Source organism: Rhinolophus hipposideros (genome assembly GCF_964194185.1).
Source record: "Rhinolophus hipposideros genome assembly, chromosome: 3".
NCBI lineage: Eukaryota > Metazoa > Chordata > Mammalia > Chiroptera > Rhinolophidae > Rhinolophus > Rhinolophus hipposideros.
The window spans coordinates 96,496,536-96,517,717 of NC_138049.1; the positions used below are offsets into that span (position 1 = coordinate 96,496,536).

Below are 21,182 nucleotides of genomic sequence, written 5' to 3' on the forward strand. Positions count from 1 at the left end.
AGGGCCCATATGACAGAAGTAGGGATGGAGACCAGAGATGCACAGTGACTAAACATTCTCACTGACCAGATTTGTTTCATTTGTAACTGTTTGGAAAGGTCGATCAATGAAAATCCTACCCCCTCACTGGTTAGGCCACTTTTTGGCAGTGGTATATATACTTAAGTAGAATTCCCACTGAACACTTACCCTTTTCTTCTGGGAACAGCAGCCATTCCTGTTTGCAAAATCAAGACAATCACAGTTGCACATTTTCCCAAATCTTTGGCTGTATTGCAATGGTTGTTTCATTTTGTAATCTCCAACTAAACATTTCCTAACCATGGATTAACAATATAGTTACTGACTGGTTTCTTTTAACAGTATTTATCCAACATAACAAAATAAACTGCAATTTGTTATACTTTTTTTTACAAAACATTTTATAAATATTTTTACAAAATGTATACAAAGCAATTTCAAGTGAGACATACTATACAAATGAAGGTATTTAAGCAAATAAAGCCCACACCACGCTGACAGTGAGTGACGCGTCCTCTTTTAAGTCAAGTCAGTCTGTAAGGCCTCCCTAATCTAACAAAGTCTAATAAATTCTTCAGAGCTAAAATAGTTCTTTTTCGTAATTGCCAGTTTAAAATTTGCTTTATCTTTAGGCAGTACTTAAGGACACAGAAAATCAAATGCTTAATAACAAATTCACACTTTTCCACAACAACAACAGAAAGAAAAAAAAAAGAAAGAAAGAAAATGATTTTTGTTACTGAGTACAAGTAGTTCTAAAACTCAACTCTGACTATGAACCTGAACAACTGAGTGTTGGCCATCGAGGCTGAGCTCTCTCACCCTTCACCAGAGGGGGCTCAACATGCGAGAAATGACCCGTGTGCGCGTAACCTAATCACAGGAGTAAAATACATTTCATAATCTTCATTTGTCATTATCTAGAATCTTTCCCCCATAAAAAGTAAACTTACATACAAAGACACAAAAATTTACAAGTTTCATTTTGGTAAATTAGGCTCTCCATTTGCTAGACAAGTGTTCGGGCTTAAAAACCCTTTAAGATGGTATAGAGAAAAGCTAGGGTTGGGGAAGCAGGGCAGGATAGGGAAGAAAGAGGTGGAAAATGTACCCGAAGCTTGTCTAAGAATTCCACTGATTCGCATAATTAATATAACTCGTTAGTAGCCTTCGTGAAGGCTTCCAGGTATCAAGTTCCACAATGAGAAGAATTTGATCAGGAGGGACCATCTTTAAGTCTTGCTAGGAACTAGGGGAGCATGAACCCTAAGGGAAGAAGAGCCTATAAAATCATGGGGTTCAGGGCAGGGTGTTATCCCAGGGCTGCCCAAACAGAAAGTTCCAACTGGCAACACCAACTTATCTTTCTAATATGTTACAATACAGGAAAAAGGGGAAATCTGCAACTTGGACATTGGCACAAATAAGGAAAAAATGGTAACCCTAAGATGGCCCAGATTTTCCAATTTCTATTGGCTGGGGGGGATGGGAGTGGGGAGAAGGTACTTTGCTTTTATGAAGACTGGCTGTCTCACAGCATTTCTTTGTGTGGTGGGAAAAGGGGCAGGGAGAGTACAGGTCTTCTGTTGCTGTGTTTTCTAGTAATGAGAAGCCTTCCTTTCCATCACAGGCCAATCAGGAAAAGAAATGCCCAACATGATGACAATGGGGGTCATCCCCATTCTGGGTACAGCCAGCAGCAGATCCTGGCAATGTGTTTGAGTGGGGAGCAGTGGGTGTACCTCTACAGCCAGAGATAAACAGAATCAATGAGAGTGTGCGTACACATAAGAGGGAGAGTGTGTACACACTGGAATCAAAATGACCTCTGGCTTTGAGCCGCTCAGCTCCGTGCACACATGCATGTGTGACAGTACGTATCAAATACCATCCTGTAGCTTTCCCAAGGACAGGACACAACTGATAGGTACAGTGACAATGAGTATGAAAGTCACAACACAGATGGGATGACCTGGGGCAAGTCCACAAGAAAGGAAAACGGGGAAAGCTCCCTGAAAAGAAATATAAATAAATAAAGCAAGAAGTCATGTTCACTCATATGAACACGGGCCAAACACAAACCATGACAGGGCATGTCCTTTGGCTCTCCAGTGGGAATCCCGTGTCTCAGATCTCTCCTTTCTGTGGTGGGCTGGCTGGTTACCTTTGGTTTATCTGTGTTTTGGTAATGATTGCTGCCGGGGGGGGGGGGGGTGACTACTGTTCTCAGACAACAAGAAGCATAAACAATGCCAAAGTCCCTTTAAGGTTTAAACTGAAAAATTACAACACAGTTCTCAAATGAAAGTGCTTTTGACGCTTGGCTATTTGTTGTGGGAGAGGGTGCAAAAGAGAGGTTAAATGAAACAAAACCCAGCAACAAATAAAAACGTCCATCCTATGTTGACTATATCCAATTATAAAATGCAAAACGCTTGTTTTGTTTTCTCAATAGTTAACATATATATGCTTTTACATATATACATATTATATTCCTCACCGCTCTATCCCGGCCTCCCCTGTACACTGGGGCCACTTAGCTGGGTTCCAGTTTCCTTTATTTAGCCTGGTGAAATGATCTCAAGTCATGCTGTTGCTACTAAGAACAGAGCATTCCCTAGGTGAAGTTCAACACGGAGATGCTGAAAAACCATGAGGTTTTGTTCCAGGAGCATCGGAAAAGCACGTGAACGATGAACAAGGAAGCCCTGCAAATGCCCTCTTGGACACTACTGGCTGCTTACACCAGGGCTGTGGGGTCCTGTGCAGAGCAACCAGGAACATATTGCTCAGGACGGCTGAGGGGGAACCATATGGTCTCCCCTCCAACAACAATAAAAAAACCCAAAAAGCCAAAATTTGGAGATGCAGGGGGATATTCTTTAAAAAGTAGCTTCTATCAGTCCTGTTTGATTTCCTTTAATAAGTCTGTTCTTTGCAAATGACTTATGATTGTCAGAATTTTACCCACGGCCAAGTGTACTGCGATCTCATTGAGTTACAGTGTTTTTTTAAAAAATAAAACAAAACAAAATGACTCTAAGGACTTTCAGAAGATTTGAAATGTGTAGGGACTATCAGACTGCTTTCTAACAAGGATTCATTTTACTAAAGGATCTCCCTGTAACCACCACAAGTATTGCTCTTAAACAAAGAACGGGGTTGAGATTAGAAAGAATAACCTGTGATGAAAGATCACGCAGGCTGGAGACAGGAGACCATTTCCGTTTGCTTTAGCCAGGAAAGACTGTAACTTGTCCGGGGCAGGGTCCGGGGGTGGGATGGGGGAAGGGCTGCTTCTATTAACACTCTAGGATACTATTTACAGCTGCTTCTAAAATGGAGTCAGTTTCTACAACACCTTCACTGTGGTCCGGGATGAACTTTTCCAGGCAGTTTTCCTGCGAAGCCATTGGAGAAAAGTTGGGGAAATCTAACTCAACGGAGCCGCTAACCGTGGGGTCACTCTGGGGCTGCCGCCCAGCCTTTTTGAGTTCCAAGATGTTCTTAAATGTTGTTTCCAAACTCTTAGTGAGCTGGAGATCTGGCTGGGGCTCGCCTGATCCTTTCATGACGTCTGTGTGTAAAACTTCATTCTTTGGAGAATTCCTCAGAGTTTTGTCCTGGAAGGAATTGTTACACGTCATCTCCAAGTGTGAATCTACTAGGATACTTGAGAGTTTGCTCTCAGTACCATGATCTGGTCTGGATGAGGTTTTCCGGTGCCCATCAGGGCCAGGAGAGCACTCGCTGCTTTTCATGGAGTCTCTCCGGCTGGTTTTCTCCTCAGACGCACTCCGGTACTGAACTAAGCCCCCTTTGTCATATTTCAGTGCTCTGCCAAGGCATTCAGTTTTCTTAGAAATGTTTCCTTCCGCGGAGACCACAATGTGATTAGGCACTAGATGAAATTGGTCATGATTCGTTGGTTCTGTCATGCCTGGTTTGGCTCGGTCTCTGCTTTGGGCCTTAGCCGTCAGATGGAGAGAGCTGGTTGTTTTACTGCCATGCTGGTCACTCCTGCTAAACTGCGTCTCATGAGCAGCTTTATCAAGTTTCAAGGAACAACAGAAATCAGCCTGAAATCCCTCTGAAAGTGGGGACAAAAAGAACATTAAGGAATGAATGAGAGAGTAGGGACAACAGACCTTTAGTGGGTCAGGGGCAAAGCCATCCTGCCCTACCCAGCCCAGCCCAGCCCAACCCATCATTTATGCCAAGAACATGCAGAAGCACAATACTTGAGGGGGCATCCTATGAAAGGAAGCAAGGCTATGGGGCCACAGCCTCCAGACGAGAAGCTTAAACCTCTTCGAAAAGGCAGCTGCTTGATAACAAATGGGAAAACCAGATGGGCAAAAAGCTCCACTTTGTCTAGATCTCTTAACTGCTGTTTTTAAAATTAACGACTTTTAAAATTAACGGCTTTGCAACGGTTTGAAAACAGAAATTAGATGCCAGTATCAGCCTGGGTTCTTCCTTGGTGCAGAGGGCCCTAGAATGAGGCTTTGGTGGGGGTGGGGTAGGGTGGGGTGTGACGGACACGACTATTTGTCTTTGGGTGATGGCACTTCAGTCCCTCCAGACACATGTGAGGGGACCTGGCATTACCAGCTGCTCTTTGCCAGGAGCACAACACGTGTCCAGAATGCTATCTGCTTGGAAGGACAGTGGGGCGTGGAGGAACTGTGTCTGTGAGTGAGCTCTGAACTGGGTCCGGCTTGAAGAGCCAAGGATGGCAAGAGCATGTTAGAATTTAGGGGGTGGAGGGTACAGATGGAGGGAGGCAGACTGCTGTTATATGCAAGGGCAGAGAAAGTGTTCACTCTGAAAGTAATGAAAGTGAAATAGGACTACCCTGTTTCCCCGAAAATAAGACCTAGCCAGACCATCAGCTGTAATGCATCTTTTGGAGCAAAAATTAATATAAGACTCGGTATATTATATTATGTTATACTAATATTATATTATATTATATTACATTACATTATATTATACTATATTATATCATACCTGGTGTTATGTTATGCTATGCTATGCTGTGCTATGCTATGCTATGCTATGCTATGCTATGCTATGTTATGTTATGTTATTTTATATAAGACCCGGACTTAAATTATAGCAAAATAAGACCAGGTCTTATATTAATTTTTGCTCCAAAAGATGCATTAGAGCTGATTGTCTGGCTAGGTCTTATTTTCGGGGAAACACGGTAGAAAGCCATAAACATGCATTTGTTCACCAAATCCCAAAATGTGAGATCTAGGGAATAGAGCTCTGAAATCTAAAAAGCTGATTCCAGTTCCCTGATGGCTCAGTTGGCTCTCAACCACAAGGCTGCCGGTTGGACTCCTTGACTCCCGTAAGGGATGATAGGCTGCGTCCCCTGCAACTAAGATTGAACATGGCACCTTGAGCTGAGCTGCCGCTGAGCTCCCGGATGGCTCAGTTGGTTGGAGCGTGTCCTCTCAACCACAAGGTTGCGGGTTCGACTCCCGCAAGGGATGGTGGGCTGCGCCCCCTGCAACTATCAACGGCAACTGGACCTGGAGCTGAGCTGCGCCCTCCACAACTAAGATTGAAAAGGACAACAACTTGACTTGGAAAAGTCCTGGAAGTACACAGTGTTCCCCAATAAAGTCCTGTTCCCCTTCCCCAATAAAATCTTTTTTAAAAAATAAATAAAATAAAAACAAAAAGCTGATTCCATACTTAAAACACTGGCTGTGCAGGCACAACACAGGAGAATGTGTTGTGATGGAAGGGCATCCTGTCCAATGCTGGAAAATAATTCTCTTACTTGTTTTTATTAGTCTTTCTTGAATGTGTGTATAGCTCACATTTATTTCAATGTTTCATATTAGAAGAGTTTTGGGTCTTTATTAGAAGTTTGGTGGTGTTTTTGTGATTAGAAATATGCTGTGGGAACTTAACTCTTGTGTATATCAATCAGCCTATGGTAAAATTGGTTTGTTTATTGTTGTTTTGCTTAAAATTGCAGTTTCCAAGAACCCATAGATGACATTAAGTGAGGACTTACTATAATAGTCCTGGGGAATGGATCAGCTAAATTATCTAATGTATTAAAATTTTATTAAATAGTATTTTGAAGATTAAAGTAACATGGGGGATTGGGAGGTAGAAGATGAGGGTAAGGAGGATCAAATATATGGTGATGGAAGGAGAACTGATTCTGGGTGGTGAACACACAATGGGATTTATAGATGATATAATACAGAACTGTACACCTGAAATCTATGTAATTTTACTAACAAATGTCACCCCAATAAATAAATAAAAATAGAAAAAAAATTAAAGCAACATGATAAAAGCTTCAGATGTGTTAAATAGGAGAAATTAGAATAACAAAATTATGGTTAGCATATGACATGTAATTATATATAAATGATGTACGTAAATGGGAATCAGAACTGGAAGAAAACTTGGAGAAATAAAAACATTTCTTTCAGGAGCGGCCAGATGGCTAAGTTGGTTAGAGCGCAAGCTCTGAACAACAGGGTGCCCGGTTCAATTCCCACATGGACCAGTGAGCTGCACCCTCCACAACTATATTGAAGACAACGAGATGCTGCTAAGCTTCTGGAGGGGCAGCTGGATGGCTCAGTTGGTTAGAGCATGAGCTCTGAACAACAGGGTTGCCGGTTCAATTCCTGCATGGGATGGTGGGCTGCGCCCCCTGCAACTAAGATTGAAAACGGCAACTGGACTTAGAGCTGAGCTATATCCTCCACAACCAGATTGAAGGATAATGACTTGGAGCTGATGGGCCCTGGAGAAACACACTGTTCCCCAATATTCCCCAATAAAATTTTTTTTAATTGGGGGAGGGCAACAGGACTTTATTGGGGATCAGTGTGTTTTTCCCAGGACCCATCAGCTCCAAGTCAAGTTGTTGTCCTTTCAGTCTTAGTTGTAGAGGGAGCAGCTCAGCTCCAAGTCCAGTCGCTGTTGTTCAATCTTAGTTGCAGGGGGTGCAGCCCACCATCCTTTGTGGGAGCCGAACCGCCAACCTTAATAGCATGCACTCTAACCAACTGAGCCATCCGGCCACCCGGGAGCTCAGCGGCAGCTCAGCTCAAGGTGCCGTGTTCAATCTTAGTTGCTAGCGGTGCAGCCCACCGTCCCTTGCGGGAGTCGAACCAGCAACCTTGTGGTTGAAAGCTTGTGCTCCAACCAAGTGAGCCATGGGCCGCCAGGGAGCTCAGCAGCAGCTCGCTGGCTCCGTGGGAATCAAACCAACCGGCAGCTCTGTTGCCCAGAGCTTGCGTTCTAACAAACTGAGCCACCTGCCTGCCTCAAAATTCATTAAAAAAACAAAACAAAACAAAACATTTCATAGGATGATGAAAGCATGTGGTAAAATCTATATTCCATGAATTGTTATAATGTTATTTGATTTAAACAATTTTAGAGGGTAGAAAAAGTAGAGAATTCATTTTTAAAAGGCAGAATGTGGGTCACATCTAACGTATGCAATCAGCAGGAAACTGATGGGTGAGAGAAAGGTACCTAAATGGAGCATTACAAGTTCCTGGCTGAGGGCAGTGACCTTGTTTTACTGATTTTTTCCCACCTCCAATGCCTTGCACATATTAAGACAACTCAGGAATTTGCTGAGGAATAGCTGCTTCTGGAAAGCCTTCTGACGTAATTTAGTTTTCAAAAACTAGAGAAAGATTGGGAAGTTGAAGTTTTCAATAGGGAAAATTAACCAACTGAACGTAAAATTCCAGTTTGGATTTTGTAGAACACAGACCTTCTCAGAATATTCACGTCCTGTTCTGAACTCTGGGTTTTTCCTTCCCAGAAGTCATGCTCTACCTTCAGGTTTCATACCAAAGGTGGGTTCAGACAGACTCCCCAAAGCCCCACGGCCTGAGCCGGGGCAGGAACACTCCACTTTCACTCTGGTGTCTTACTTACCAGGGTCCACAAGGGCCAGACGCTTGTCCCGCGACAGAGACGCTCTTTCCTCCTGGTTGAACATTCTATCAATCATCACCATCTCAGCGGAGGGATTGATCCGCTGAAAATGAGAGAGTCCAGTCATTTCAGGTGCCTTTTAAGTGCAAACACTCACTGTGTCTTTGGAACAAATGAAGCAATCAGAAATGAGAATTTAATATCTAATGATGTTTCACTCATGTCCCATTTAGTCACATTTTTTTCTTGCCACATAGGTAGGATGCATTTAAAAAAAACACTGTAATTTACACATTGGCACAAATCCTGTTTTCCCGAAAATAAGACCTAGCCAGGCAATCAGCTCTAATGCATCTTTTGGAGCAAAAATTAATATAAGATCCAGTCTTATATTATATAAGACCTGATATTATATTACATTATATTATATTATACCCTGTATTATATTATATTACATTAAATTATATTATGTTATACCCAGTATTATATTATATTATATTACATTATAAGACTTGGTCTTATATTATAAGTAAAATAAGTAAAATAAGTAAATATAGTAAATAAGTAAAATAAGACCAGGTCTTATATTAATTTTTGCTCCAAAAGACGCATTAAAGCTGATTGTACGGCTAGGTCTTATTTTCGGGGAAACACGGAAATTCAAAACATACCAAAGGGGATGTGAAAAGTAAGCCTTTCCTCTTCACCTCCCCTGTGCATTCCCCACCCCCAGTGCCTCTCCCCCTTCCTAATAGTTTAATAAACTCTTCCACAGACATATTATGCACACACACACATTTATTTTCTTCTGTGGTTTTTTTGGTGCACAAATGGTAGCAACTATACACACTGTCTACACCTTTCTTATTTTCTCCTCTGCTAATAATATGTTGGGAATTTTTCCATTAGGATGATCTTCTACTTTATACACTGTTATGCTTTAATTTTTTTTTTTTTAAGGCTTTCCTTTAAGAAATTAGTTTTTACTATACAGAATTAAATCTTAAATTATATTTCTGGGTCTTATTTAACATGAAAATTCCTGACAGATGTCATTTGACCAAATGAGTGGTCCTTTCCTCAAAAATGACACAGTCTTTTTGATGTCTCAGAGTTTTAGAAATGGTTGTCAATATGAAAACAACTATTTCAGACTATGGAGGCACAATTTTATGTAAAAATATATTAGTAAATATATATTATATGTACATATATTTAGCTAAACACAAATACACATACATACATATTTACACTATATTGTATATGTGTATAATGTAGTTTAACTAATCCCCAAAGGTACATTTTCAAAGTTTTTTTTGTTTTAATTAAAGTTTATTGGGGTGACAATTGTTTCATTTTCAAAGTTCATCTCAAACTGAAAACTACTTGTAAGAGACCAATTTATAGGTAAAAGCCTATATAATTTTAGGACTGCTTCTAAAATCTCAGAACAGGTTTGGTCTTCTCGTCATTTCCTGAGATATCTTACTCCTTTCTCTAATTAAAGGATGCTTTAAAAATCAATTTTAGTTCCTGTTTGGGGTGATGAAAATGTTCTGGAATTAGACAGTGGTGATGGCTGCACAAGCTTGTGAATATACTAAAAACCATCAAATTGTACATTTTAAAATTAAGTGTGAATTTTTACGGCATGTTAGTAATCTCTCAATTAAGAATAAGACAAAATTAATTTTAACATTTGTCATCACCTAGTCTTTCCAGATATTTCTCTGAACAGTCTCCATTGGGAGGGCCACTCGTCCTCTGCCACATCTCTGGGTTGGAGAGAGGCAGCAGATAGCATCAGAGTGGGGACCACAGGGTCAGGGGGTCCTGGTTTGTATTCCAGCCCTGCTAATTACCCTACAAACTTACCAGCTACATGATCTTGGGCGAATACCTTAACCAAAGCCCTAGTTTCCTTATTTGGAACACCCACAATGCACTGACTGTGACGGACCATGTAAAGCGCAGTAGATATATTAGCTGCTGTTAGTAGTAGGACCAGTCAAGTGTAGGTTTTCCTACAGTCTTAAATATCAGTGCCTTTTAAACTACGTTGGGAGAATGTGATTCCGTCAAGTTTTTCTCTCTGAATTAGTAGCTGTGGCCTGTGGAGTGTTAAAAAGCAAATATGCTTGGTAGCAGAATTTTACCATGGCGTCTTCTAGGAGCAGGCATCGGTATTTGTTAAGCATTGCTTGGGTCCTTTTTAGGAGCTGAGTGGCAACTGTTTCAAATTCATTGTCGACTTTAAAAAGAGAGAAAGAAAATAGTAAGAGAGTGCAAATCACCCACTAGGTCTTTTATTTCTTAGGACTGAAATGCATTACTCTTCCATTATTCAAACATGTCTTGTCCGTGGCAATTTTCTCAGATGAGCTTTTCCTTGGTTACACGATGTTTCTGCACTGCTTTCCCTCACTGTCCACAGGTATGTGATCATGAAACTCATTTCAATACTAGCTTATTTTAACTTTAATGAAGAAGCCCAAAACATAGTATGTTTAACATCACCTATAAAAGGAAACCATATAACACAGACCAGCAACAAATATCAACAAATAGAGAACGATCTGCTAGTTTAGATGGTCTCAGCCTCCATTCCCTTCCAATACTATGAAAAACTAAAACAACTGAGACAATGAAGTCCTGCTGTTGAGCTGGGCAGACCCGTCTTATGTGAAGACACAAACTACTTCATATCTTGTAGGTCAAGGACAGAGATGTGGCTCTGCCCTTGTCTGTTGGTCTCCAAAGGTGTAACATTTGCTACTTCACTCTTCTCAGAGCCTTCATTTCCGTTTAAGGCCGGATCTGGACCCTGTTCCCTGGAAAGCTCACAGTGGACCGATGGAGACCACAATACTCAGAGAAAAGACCCCAGCCAGCGAAGCAAGCCTGGTGGCAGCTGTGGGAGGTATGAAAGCAGTGGAGGGGAAGGAATGGAGTCAAGGCGTGGGGAATGGTGGTGGGAAGTAGGGGAGAACTAAAGCACACAGCTGGGAGAGGGAACAGGGCCAGACGGGCCGAGTTCTAGGTTGGGAGCCAGGGCCCTTGTCCTTAACTCTTCTTTCGGAGGGGCGGGGGGCAGTTTCTTGACATACTGCAATGCCCTGGACTCACTTTATAATGTCAAAGTATGCTTTTGGGAGCTGCTAAAGGCTCTGTCTAACTCATAAAACTGGTAGTAAGAGCTAAGGGTATGCATTCTCCCCAAACCCAAGGACTGTGGCTGAATCACTATGTAGAGTACCTAGGTCAGAGCCATCCCATCTGTAGCCAGCTATCCAAACAATGCTTTGGATTTGTTGCCCCCCAAATTTGTCCATAAAACACCCTGCCATTTGGGAATCCCTTCACAGAATATGCAGAGTAAGTGACAGCCCCACATGGTCTGTGACATTGAGTCAACTAGGAACAAGTTAGGTCGGTGACTGAAAACAATAACCGGGCTCCGATCCGGGGGCCACGTGGCTCTCACTCTTCTGTGGGACATCCATGGAGGGCACCCGGGGTCAGAGTGGCACTCTGGGGTCACAGCCTGTATACCTTTTTTCAAGTCTTCCTCGGTGGGCATGGAGCCCTGGCACACATGGTAGGACAGCAGCCTCTGCACCGCGTCGCTGAGTGACCGGAACTGGCTTTTGTCAGGTGTCACAGCATGGGCTTGGTCCCTCTGTAACTGCTGGAGAATGCTGTAAAAGAGAAAGTGCCAATGCCAATGGAGGGTCATGTTAGGGAATCTAATCTTCTGCGTGCAAAGAAAATACGACATATAGGAATGTTATTCATAGCTGAGCGGCTCTGTTTTTTTCTTCAGTTTTATACTTTTGTACTATGGTGGGTTTAGAGTTTGGTCTAACTGTCTCCACAGAGGACTCAAACCATGGCTCTGGTCTCAAAAGCAGTGTCCCCACCAACCATTCACGGGTGGGGGCTCACAGACCTTGGCAATGCCTCAGCATTGGCCAGCTAAGCTTCTGCTGACATTTCTGTTCTGAGCATAAGACTTTATCAAACCATGCTTCTCCTCGGACACACTCAGGCCAACCAAGGGGTACGTGGTATGTTAAAAAGGCAAAGAGCTCTTCTCTTTAAGAACAGAAGAGCAAACTGTAGGCTCAAACCACATTTGATCTATTGATAGTAGGTTCTAATGGAAAGAAACTACAGGAAAAGATTTTCAAAGTATATTTTAAAAATATTCTATATATTATTATAACCTGACTTCTGCTGTATATATATTGAAGGTTAGGAACCTAGAGAAATGTTCAAAATGAGTCATTTCCAAGGTTACTCACAAAGCTCCTTTAGTTAGTTGTTTTGTAGCAGGCCTCTTTTGTCCTCCTGAATGACCATCCACCTGAAGACAAAAAACATACCTCTGATTATTCCCTTTTGTTGAAAAAAGAAGCAGAATACAGTTACACATACAGGTCACTAGGTGAATATTTTCAACGGTCTATCAAGACCGTTGAATACAGAATATGATCTACTGAAAAAAAATATGTACAAGAAGCAACTCCACAGACCCATGGAGCAAAGTCACACTGTGTCAAGATTATAGAAAGCTGTCCTATCAGTTCCTTGGAATGACTCAGCTTATATCGCAAAGTTGGAATTCCAAACCTCCTCTACAAATGCGTCATTATATTTTTGAAGAAATATATTTGTGGGTACCAACTCCATGAACATCTGAAACTTCAGTAGATATTACTTAATTCATCTTCTCAGTGGTAAATAAGGGAGCAAACATTTCTGAGCTCCTATTACATACAGTTTGGGTGTGTGATCGAGTAGGGCATTTCTGTATCATGTTAAGGAAATAAATATGCCTACATCAGAACCTGAGAACTGAAACAAATCCTTCACTGAGTATTCCAGGCCCAGACTATAACAAGTTTCATTAAACTATTACTTGCTACGTTTGATGAAGAAGAAATTAAGGCCTTAGTAAACTGAAAACAAAACTTTTTTTCCTTTCTTTTAAGATCAGAGGTTGGGTTAAAAGACCGTAAGGACTGACTACTTCATACATTCCTCGATGCTACTGCAGGAAAAAAAAAATCTCTCAGTATAACTGAGGAACAGATCTACTTTTGATAGATAATGAGTGATAATACTCAACAGCAACTACGTTTTTTGAGTGCCTACTATGTGTTGGCTGCTTGTATATTACTAATTCATGAGGAAATAATACCTTTGTAGGTATGTGAGAAATAGCATAGACACATTCATCCTATAAACACCCATGTAACAGGGCCTGGCCCACGGGGAAGGCCTTTGGCGAGCACACTTTTACAGGCACACAGGGAGTCTGGGCTGCCTGTGTACATTACGCCAGGCAGCAACTACTACGCAGAAGACGACAACTACGTTTTCTTTTAATTACGCTAAACATCAAGAAGAAGCGATGCAAACTGTGTTCTACCTGCACAGCTGGTTGGCCAGGCGATGATCCAACTCCTTTTTCCTGCTGTGGTTGTGCGGTTCCTAAGGACGCTGGTATTACTTTGCTTCCAGAATCCTGCCCTATTAGAACGAACACATAAGACAATGTTCAACAGAAACAGTAAATCAGGCCCATCGCGTAACCCTAGAATCTAATGTGTACAGATTATGGAATATTCTGAAAGGGATTTCTATATCATGGATCCTCACTGTGAGGAAAGACAGCAGGAAGTATAGTACATTTATCTACAAAAGCTCTGGAGGCAGAAGTAAGGATTATTAAAGCCTGGTTAGGTAATAAATAGAAATAAATACATAAATAAACAAAAGCTGTCAATGCTACAGTTTCAAATTATCTAAGGTCTGAGGAATAGGCCTCAAGCCAGTAATCTGTCAGCTTTAGAAGAAATGTAAGACCCAGCCCATAACAGTTTTGGTCTCGGGGGATTCTAAGTATACTCGTACATGCTCGTATAGAAAGCAACATGAGGACAGTGACAAAATCACCTGGGCCACAGAACGCTAGATTTCATTGTTTCTAAGCAGCACATTTTGTCACATAATTGAATGTGTCATAGTTTAATTAGAAGTGCTTTTTCCTTGCTTAGTGGTATATAAAATGATGGTACAGATGCAATGTGGATTCAGAAAAAAGGAATGAAGAGAGTCGAGATGAGACTGAGTCAGAAAGGTTGCATGCAGAATGAGGGATGTGGGAACAGTGTCCCTGGGTGTTGGGACAACAGGGACACCTGAGGAGAGCTCACTAAACGCCCCTGACCTGGCAGTACGGTGCTCAAGAGGCCAGGAATCTGTGCTTGCCTCAGGCCATCCGGGGTCTTGGAAGCGGAAATGGGGGAAGTCTGATTCAAACTTTTTTTCTGAGCCTGTGGAAAAAGATGACAAAGATGGAAAAATTAATTTCAGGACCAAAAAAGCTTTAATACACTCCTTAAAATGCCAACCAAGCCCGTTAATGCCTACCCGGCATCACCTTCAGGTTAGATTACAAAACAAAAGTTTTCAAACGTGATCCTTCTATCACATCGGCAGGATTGCAAAGAGTACCCTTGAAAGTCTGGGCAAGCACACTGAATTTTTTAGACACCGTTCAGCAGGGAGGCTGAGTTGATATCAGGCTGCTTTCTTGCTCACAGAACTGGGCTCGTGGTGCTCAGACACAAAGGCTGAGACAGGAACGCAGTTTCCGTCCCTGGTCATTTTATATCACGCCTGCAAGGACTATGACCCCGACTCTCGGTCTCTATGTTGGGTCTGCACGGACCTGCTCGGGGACGGCAGCGCCAACCCCTAACCTACTGTCAGCACTCACGGTTTTTTGTGTAGATGATCTAACAAAGCACATTTCCCCCCTGCAGTCTGGAATGTCTCTCGTTTGTATCAGGTCAACAACAGGTGGCATGTAATCGGAAATATAAATTCAACTGAGTATTAGTGTGAGCAAATATTATTAGAAGAATCAACCTCATATTGAAACTGTTAGGTACTTCTTTTCTACATATGAGGAAGATGAACTAGATGATGTTTAAGGACTAACAAGCTCCTTGTTGCTAAAAAAAATCTGTTATCTCTATGATGCATTTAAGTTAAGACAATAAAGTGCTTTTGAATTACTCTCATTTTTTAATCCTCTATGTCATTACTACTTCATAATGCTATAGTTTGTTCTTCAATTTTTATATTTTTGTACACCAACAGTGGATTTGGAATTTAGTCTAGTCATCTCCACGGAGAACTTGCCTGAGCACTGGCCAACTAAGCTCATGTTAATATTTCTGTTCTAAACAATTAATTATTCTAAACAATTAGTTATCTATTTAGTTCTCTTTTCCAATATAAAAATGGAGAGGGGGGCTGCCGGATGGCTCAGCTGGTTGGAGCACGAGCTCTGAACAACAGGTGGCCGGTTCGATTCCCACATGGGCCAGTGAGCTGCGCCCTCCACAGTTAGATAGAAGACAGTGAGCTGCCACTGAGCTTCCAGAGGGGCGGCTGGATGGCTCAGTTGGTTAGAGCTTGAGCTCTCAACAACAAGGTTGCCGATTCAATTCCCACATGGGATGGTGGGCTGCGCCCCCGGCAACTAAGATTGAAAACAGCGACTGGACTTGGAGCTGAGCTGCGCCCTCCACAACTAGATTGAAGGACAACGACTTGGAGCTGATGGGCCCTGGAGAAACACAATGTCACCCAAAATTCCCCAATAAAAAAATTTAAAAAAATAGAGAGGGATTGGACATTACCCAAGAAAGGCTGGAGAGGGTTATTATAAAGTTGGAAAAATTCTGGGTGGACAGGCAATAAATTCTTAGTGAGAAAACCATGGGGGGGGGGGAATCTTCCAGCTTTAACAGCATTCCCCCTCGAACGTAACTCCATACTCTCCCATGGTCTCCGTGGAGGACCCACATGCTGGGAGGAGGCCTGGGGCAAACAGTGAGTACAGGCCTTCCTCACAAATATTTCCAGCGATGAACACTAAGGGCCACCCTGAAGAAAAAGCAAAGCAGATAAAAACTGGGAAAACGTAGTTTAATAGGGCAAGGCTGTATAGTAGGTGGGACTCTGATACAACAGATGAACAGAGGAACCAGAATTAACATGTTGAAATGACTAACGTCCTCATAGCAGTGCTGCCAGTAACAACATTTTGGAATCTTTCCACATGCCTCGTTCACAGGAAACAGAAGGACATCATCCTTATAGCTTTTGAGCACACACCTGTTTTTTGGTGTGTGTGGTTTTTTTTTATAAAAATGACCTCCCACCTTATTTATCAGACATAACCTGGATGATTCCTAGCTATTAACCAGACAAACAACAACAACAACAACAAAAAGCCATGTATACATAAGTAGTAAAACTATAAAGAAAAGCAAAGAAGAAATCACCATAAAAGTCAGGACAGGGGTTGAAATTTGGAAGTTACATGGACAGGGGTGCTTTCTAGGCGTTCTGGTAATATTTTATTTCTTGAGTGGTTACATAGATGGCTATTCGCTGTATAATTATTTGTTAACTGTCCATTTGCTTTTAATCTATTTTTTCCTGAATGTGTTCTATTTCACAATACAGAAGGGTAAAAGAAAAAAAGCCCCACAGAAATCTAATCTAACGTCAAGGCTTGAAAATTTGCCATAATTTGAGGGTAGAGAGGGCTGCGGTGTCTAAAAGCAAAATTACTATTTTTTTTAACACTTTATTTATTTAAGTCTGTTTTTCCAGGACCCATCCGCTCCAAGTCTAGTCGTTGTTTCATTTCAATCCATGCAGAGGGGTGCAGCTCACAGTGGCTCTCGTGGGGATCCAACTGGCAACCTTGTTGTTAAGAGCACTGTGTTCTAACCAGCTGAGCCAACCGGCTGCCCCCAGTAAAGTTTCTATTTATTGAGGGCATGTCTCCTTTCAGCACCATTTTGGGTATGTGTGTTGCCTCCTCTTGCAGGCCTGAGTGTGTTGAGCTCTGGCATCTTTGTGCATTTTTGTTCTCTAACTACTGCCTGTGCTGCTCAGGTACCCCTTCCCTGGGGATTAGAACAATCAATCCCATTGTTACACTTCTGGGATAACACTGGGTTTGAGGGTGGCGCAGATAGGGCCAGGATGGTGGCAGAATCGGAATCCACTGGGGAACTCGGTGTGGCCCCCACTCTGGAATCGCCTGGATTCACCAGGTTTGCTATGCTCCGCCTCCAGAAGCCCACTGGTGGCTCCCAGTCCACTTATTTTCAGGGCAGGACTTTTGTTCGCCTCGTTCACCGCTGTATCCCCAGCACCAGAACAGGGCCTGGCGCCACAGTGATCACACAGTAAATAGTTGTTAAATAAAAACGAGGAAATGAATTCCACTGCAGCATAAGTCATAGGGGGCCTGTTCCTGCTCTCAGTCCAGCTCCCCACCCCCAAGGAGGCATTAACTTGCTTTATTCCCCCCAAAATTAGGTTGTCCCCAGTTGACAATCTTTTCCAGAAATATTTATCATTCTATGGTTTTTACGAAACTCTTAGAGAAGACTTGCTCTTGAAATGTATTTTCTTCACAAATAGAGAATATTTAAGGATATTTTGTTGAGCACTTGGCTCTAAGACCTCTGCTAATATCGATGTACAATTGTAACTCTTTAGACCCCATGAATTATCTTGATACTATATGAAAACATAGAATAACCCCAATGAATCAGAATACTTAGTATATCGATTTCGCCGTGTGGTCCACTTTGAAAGAAGCCACTTACAAATTAACAAGATGAAATTCATCCAAAGACAGGCATTTGCTGAATGAGGAAGACCATTTGGGATCTGCCCAGCCACACTCTCATCTGAGAAATGCCACAGAAATGGGTCAGAGCCAGCAAGGTTAGAAAACATACAAAGGTGTGTCGCCTGCTGGAAGGTGTTAAGAGCTAAAATCCAGGGAAGGAACACCTTTTTCCCATCTAAAAGTGCCATGCCTGCCAGTGGGGCAGTTTATCTACCTAGAAGGTACCTTTTTCTATTTTGGCTCAAAGGGTACTTCTTCCTATTTTGAACAAAGGCCTGGTATAGAACAGCAGAAGCCCTGTGTGGCCACTTCCTCATGTCACCCATGACCCTGTTCCTCTGGCCACGGATTACTGAACCACATGGGCCAATCAGACTTTCTCCTGGGAATTTCAGATGGGGGTGGGGGTGACAGGCAGTGCAGATTTATACACTGGTTGTATCAAGATCACCTGGGGAATTTCTGAAAGATGTTTCTGGGTTCCGTCCACAAAGATCCATTTGGAAATCCAATGTGGGGGTTAGGAACTTATAATTTTAAAGAACTCTCCAGGTGATTTGGATCCATTGCTAAGTTTTGGAAACCACTGCATTTGTAGTTTCTGTTAAAAGCTTCACTAATCATGTGAAGCTGGCCTGGGGTGGCCGTTCTGGTCCAAGAAAAGATTGAGAGAGAACAATGAAGGAGAGATAAGACGACAGGCTATATTGAGGAGGTCGAGCGAAGAGCAGAGAGCTGATTTCTGGGCCTTGGAAGGAGCTGCACTATATTCCTTTTTTTATTTTTGGCTAAATGTGTTAGGATGACTTTCTGATAGTTGCAACCCAAGGTACCTTGACTAAGATATTTGGGTGTCAACTGTATACACGGCACTGTGGTGGTCACAGAGAAGGCAGCTGGAAGATGCCAAACAGTCTTTGCCCTCTGAACGCTTACCACCCAGAAAATAGCCAGGCCCCCTATTGGATCAGTCACTGTAATTATGATGTCCATCCTCTACTTTCTCATGCTTGTCCAGCGATCCTTTCTCTCCCATCGCCAGCTCCTCTGCTCATTGCCCACTGTACACTGTTTCATTATTTTCAAACCCGGAAGCTAGGTGAGAACTCATTCAACTTTCAAAGCTACAACTTTACCTTGTACCCCTCTCATTTCCCCCTTTCTCTTGCTAATGCAAGAGGCATCCTCCTTTTTTCTACAAAGAATCCCACCAGGGCTCAAGAATTCATGTCCTTCTCCTTCCTGTCATCTTCTAAAAGGGCTCAAGCCTTCCCCGTATCTTAAAAAGAATAATTCCCTTGGCCCTCCAGATCATTGTAGCTCCTGCCATCTCGGTTACCTTCATTTTTTCTGAAGGTTGTCTGTACTCATTACCACACCTTTCACTCTCTCCTTAGTCTTGCAATGGGCTTCTGCACCTATCATTTCATGGAAACAAGTCTTACCAAGGGCAACTGCTGCCTCCTCGTTGCCAAATCTGTCAGCAGCATCCCAGTTCTTACCTCCACTGACTTCTCAGTGACACTTCACTCTGTGGACCTCTTCCCTCTTGCCTGAAACACTCTCTTTTCTTAGCTTCCAAAATGCTAAACCCTATTGGTTTGACTCCTCCTTTCTGGAAACTTCTGAGTCTCTCTTGTGGACTCCTCTTTCTGTGTCCATCCCCTAAATGTTGAGGTGCTTTGGGGTTCTTTTCCAGCTGCTCTTTCTTGTCTACTTACATAACATCCCTGGATCCATTTCATTTCACTTCCACTGTTTGGATTACAATTTATATGCGGATCAATCCCATTTCAGCCCATATTTCAGTCCTATGCTTTCGTATATGTAGCAGTTTATCATACAACTTAGTTGTCCTACACGTACCTCAGACTTGTCAAACACATCCTAAATTAAATTCGTAACTTCCCTTCAAGTTAATATAGGGAAGGGGCATGAGGACTACTTTTGCAGAAGAAACAAGGAGGTTGGATTCCAAGCCTGCTGCCTGCGTGCTGCCAGACGGAGCTCAGGCAGACATTAATGAATCACAGAACAGACCATCCAAAGGCTATAAAGCAAAGAGATCCCATTATGACCATCCCCGTAGCAAGGCCCACTGCAAATAAGGCACAGGTTGTACCTTACAAAAGTTAAAGACAGACCTGCCCCTATTCTTGCATCTTACAGAAGTTAAAGATAAATTTATTGTTTCTCTTTTCTCCTTTTCCCTCCATACCAATAAAATTTCCATGGGAACAGAAAACACATATAAACCCTAGCCCAGGAGATGGTGAGGGTCTGTCTTCTACTAGTGCTTAGAGACCGTTGCTGTCTGTGGGGTGGCCTTTTCTTACTTACTCTTTGCTTAATAAACTGACTTTCACTTTAAACTCTAAATTTGTTCACATTTGCATTCCCTCCTATGTGAAGCAAAGAACCTTCTTAACCAAGGGTTTGAGTCCCCACTCTGGGGGATTCCCCTCGCCCAGCATGCAAATCATAATTTCTCCCTATGTGCTCTATCTCAGGGACTCTGAGTGTCACTGTCAAGACACCGTCATCCTTATTCCTCTGCTATGGCCAATCAATCGAAAGTTCTATCTAATCTAATTGTCTCAAACCCATTCACTTCTCACCAGCTCTACTGCCACCACGCTAGTCTAGGTCTTTACTATGTCATGCTTAGCCTATGTCACCGGCTCCTTCACGTGACTTACCAGGTCCTGGCTGATCCAGTCCTTGCTCACCTTTCCCACCTAACACTTCCACACCTCACGTGAACATTTTTCCCTGCACCCTCAGTACCATGGTCTCGTCTCTTTCCAGGCCTTTCACTTGCTGTTTCCATTCCCTGAACGGTCTTCACTCAGGCCCTCTCATGCTGGATAACTCTTCCTTCTCCCTTAAAAGGTCTAAGTCAAAAACCACTGTCTCAAGGAAACCTTCCCCAACTAGCCCATCTGAGTTAGAGGCACCTTTGCAGAGCCTGGAGCTCTGGACTATTTCTACCAGAGCACTTAAATACTGCGTGTGGCTGTCATCTTATCTACCTGCCTCCCACCTTGCAATAGATCATTGTGTTCCTGGGACTTGGCCCAGGGCTGGTCATGGTAGGTACTGAAATACTGCTGAATGACTGAATCAATGAAGGAAACATTTAGCACAATAAGTGATTATACACCTAGTGGACAGTACAAACAAAAAGTGCAGAGAAGATATCAGGGGACAGAGGGAAAAAGGCTTTATTCTTTGGAGGGTTTTGGGTGGGGAAACATTTAAACCTGATAGGAAAGCACCCTCAAGAAGGTCCATCAGCAAAGGCTGGATGCTCACAAAGAATCTGGCCTATTCAGAGAATAAATGGGGGTTAGTTTGCCTGGCTACCTGGTGGGTTTCCCACTGGTGAACCTTACTGTCCAGGTGTAGAGGTTTGGGCTCTCTCCTGTGGCAATGATTCGACTCAAGTCACCAAGCAAATGTTTTAGGAAGATTAATGTGG

The 21,182-nt window shown here is 42.5% G+C and overlaps 1 protein-coding gene across 1 annotated transcript in view; it reads right to left on the minus strand.

The window, feature by feature from the left end:
• Window positions 1–251: 251 nt before the first annotated feature.
• BICRAL (BICRA like chromatin remodeling complex associated protein) overlaps window positions 252–21,182 on the minus strand; it is a 71,294-nt gene continuing 50,363 nt past the window's right edge. The window contains exons 6-12 of the mRNA XM_081045189.1: window positions 14,201–14,306; window positions 13,400–13,500; window positions 12,270–12,331; window positions 11,518–11,663; window positions 10,122–10,216; window positions 7,966–8,068; window positions 252–4,111 (exon numbers count right to left, since the gene is read on the minus strand). Of these exons, the coding sequence (XP_080901315.1) occupies window positions 3,324–4,111; window positions 7,966–8,068; window positions 10,122–10,216; window positions 11,518–11,663; window positions 12,270–12,331; window positions 13,400–13,500; window positions 14,201–14,306 (1,401 nt within the window). The 3' untranslated portion in view covers window positions 252–3,323. The remainder of the gene's footprint in view (window positions 4,112–7,965; window positions 8,069–10,121; window positions 10,217–11,517; window positions 11,664–12,269; window positions 12,332–13,399; window positions 13,501–14,200; window positions 14,307–21,182) is intronic.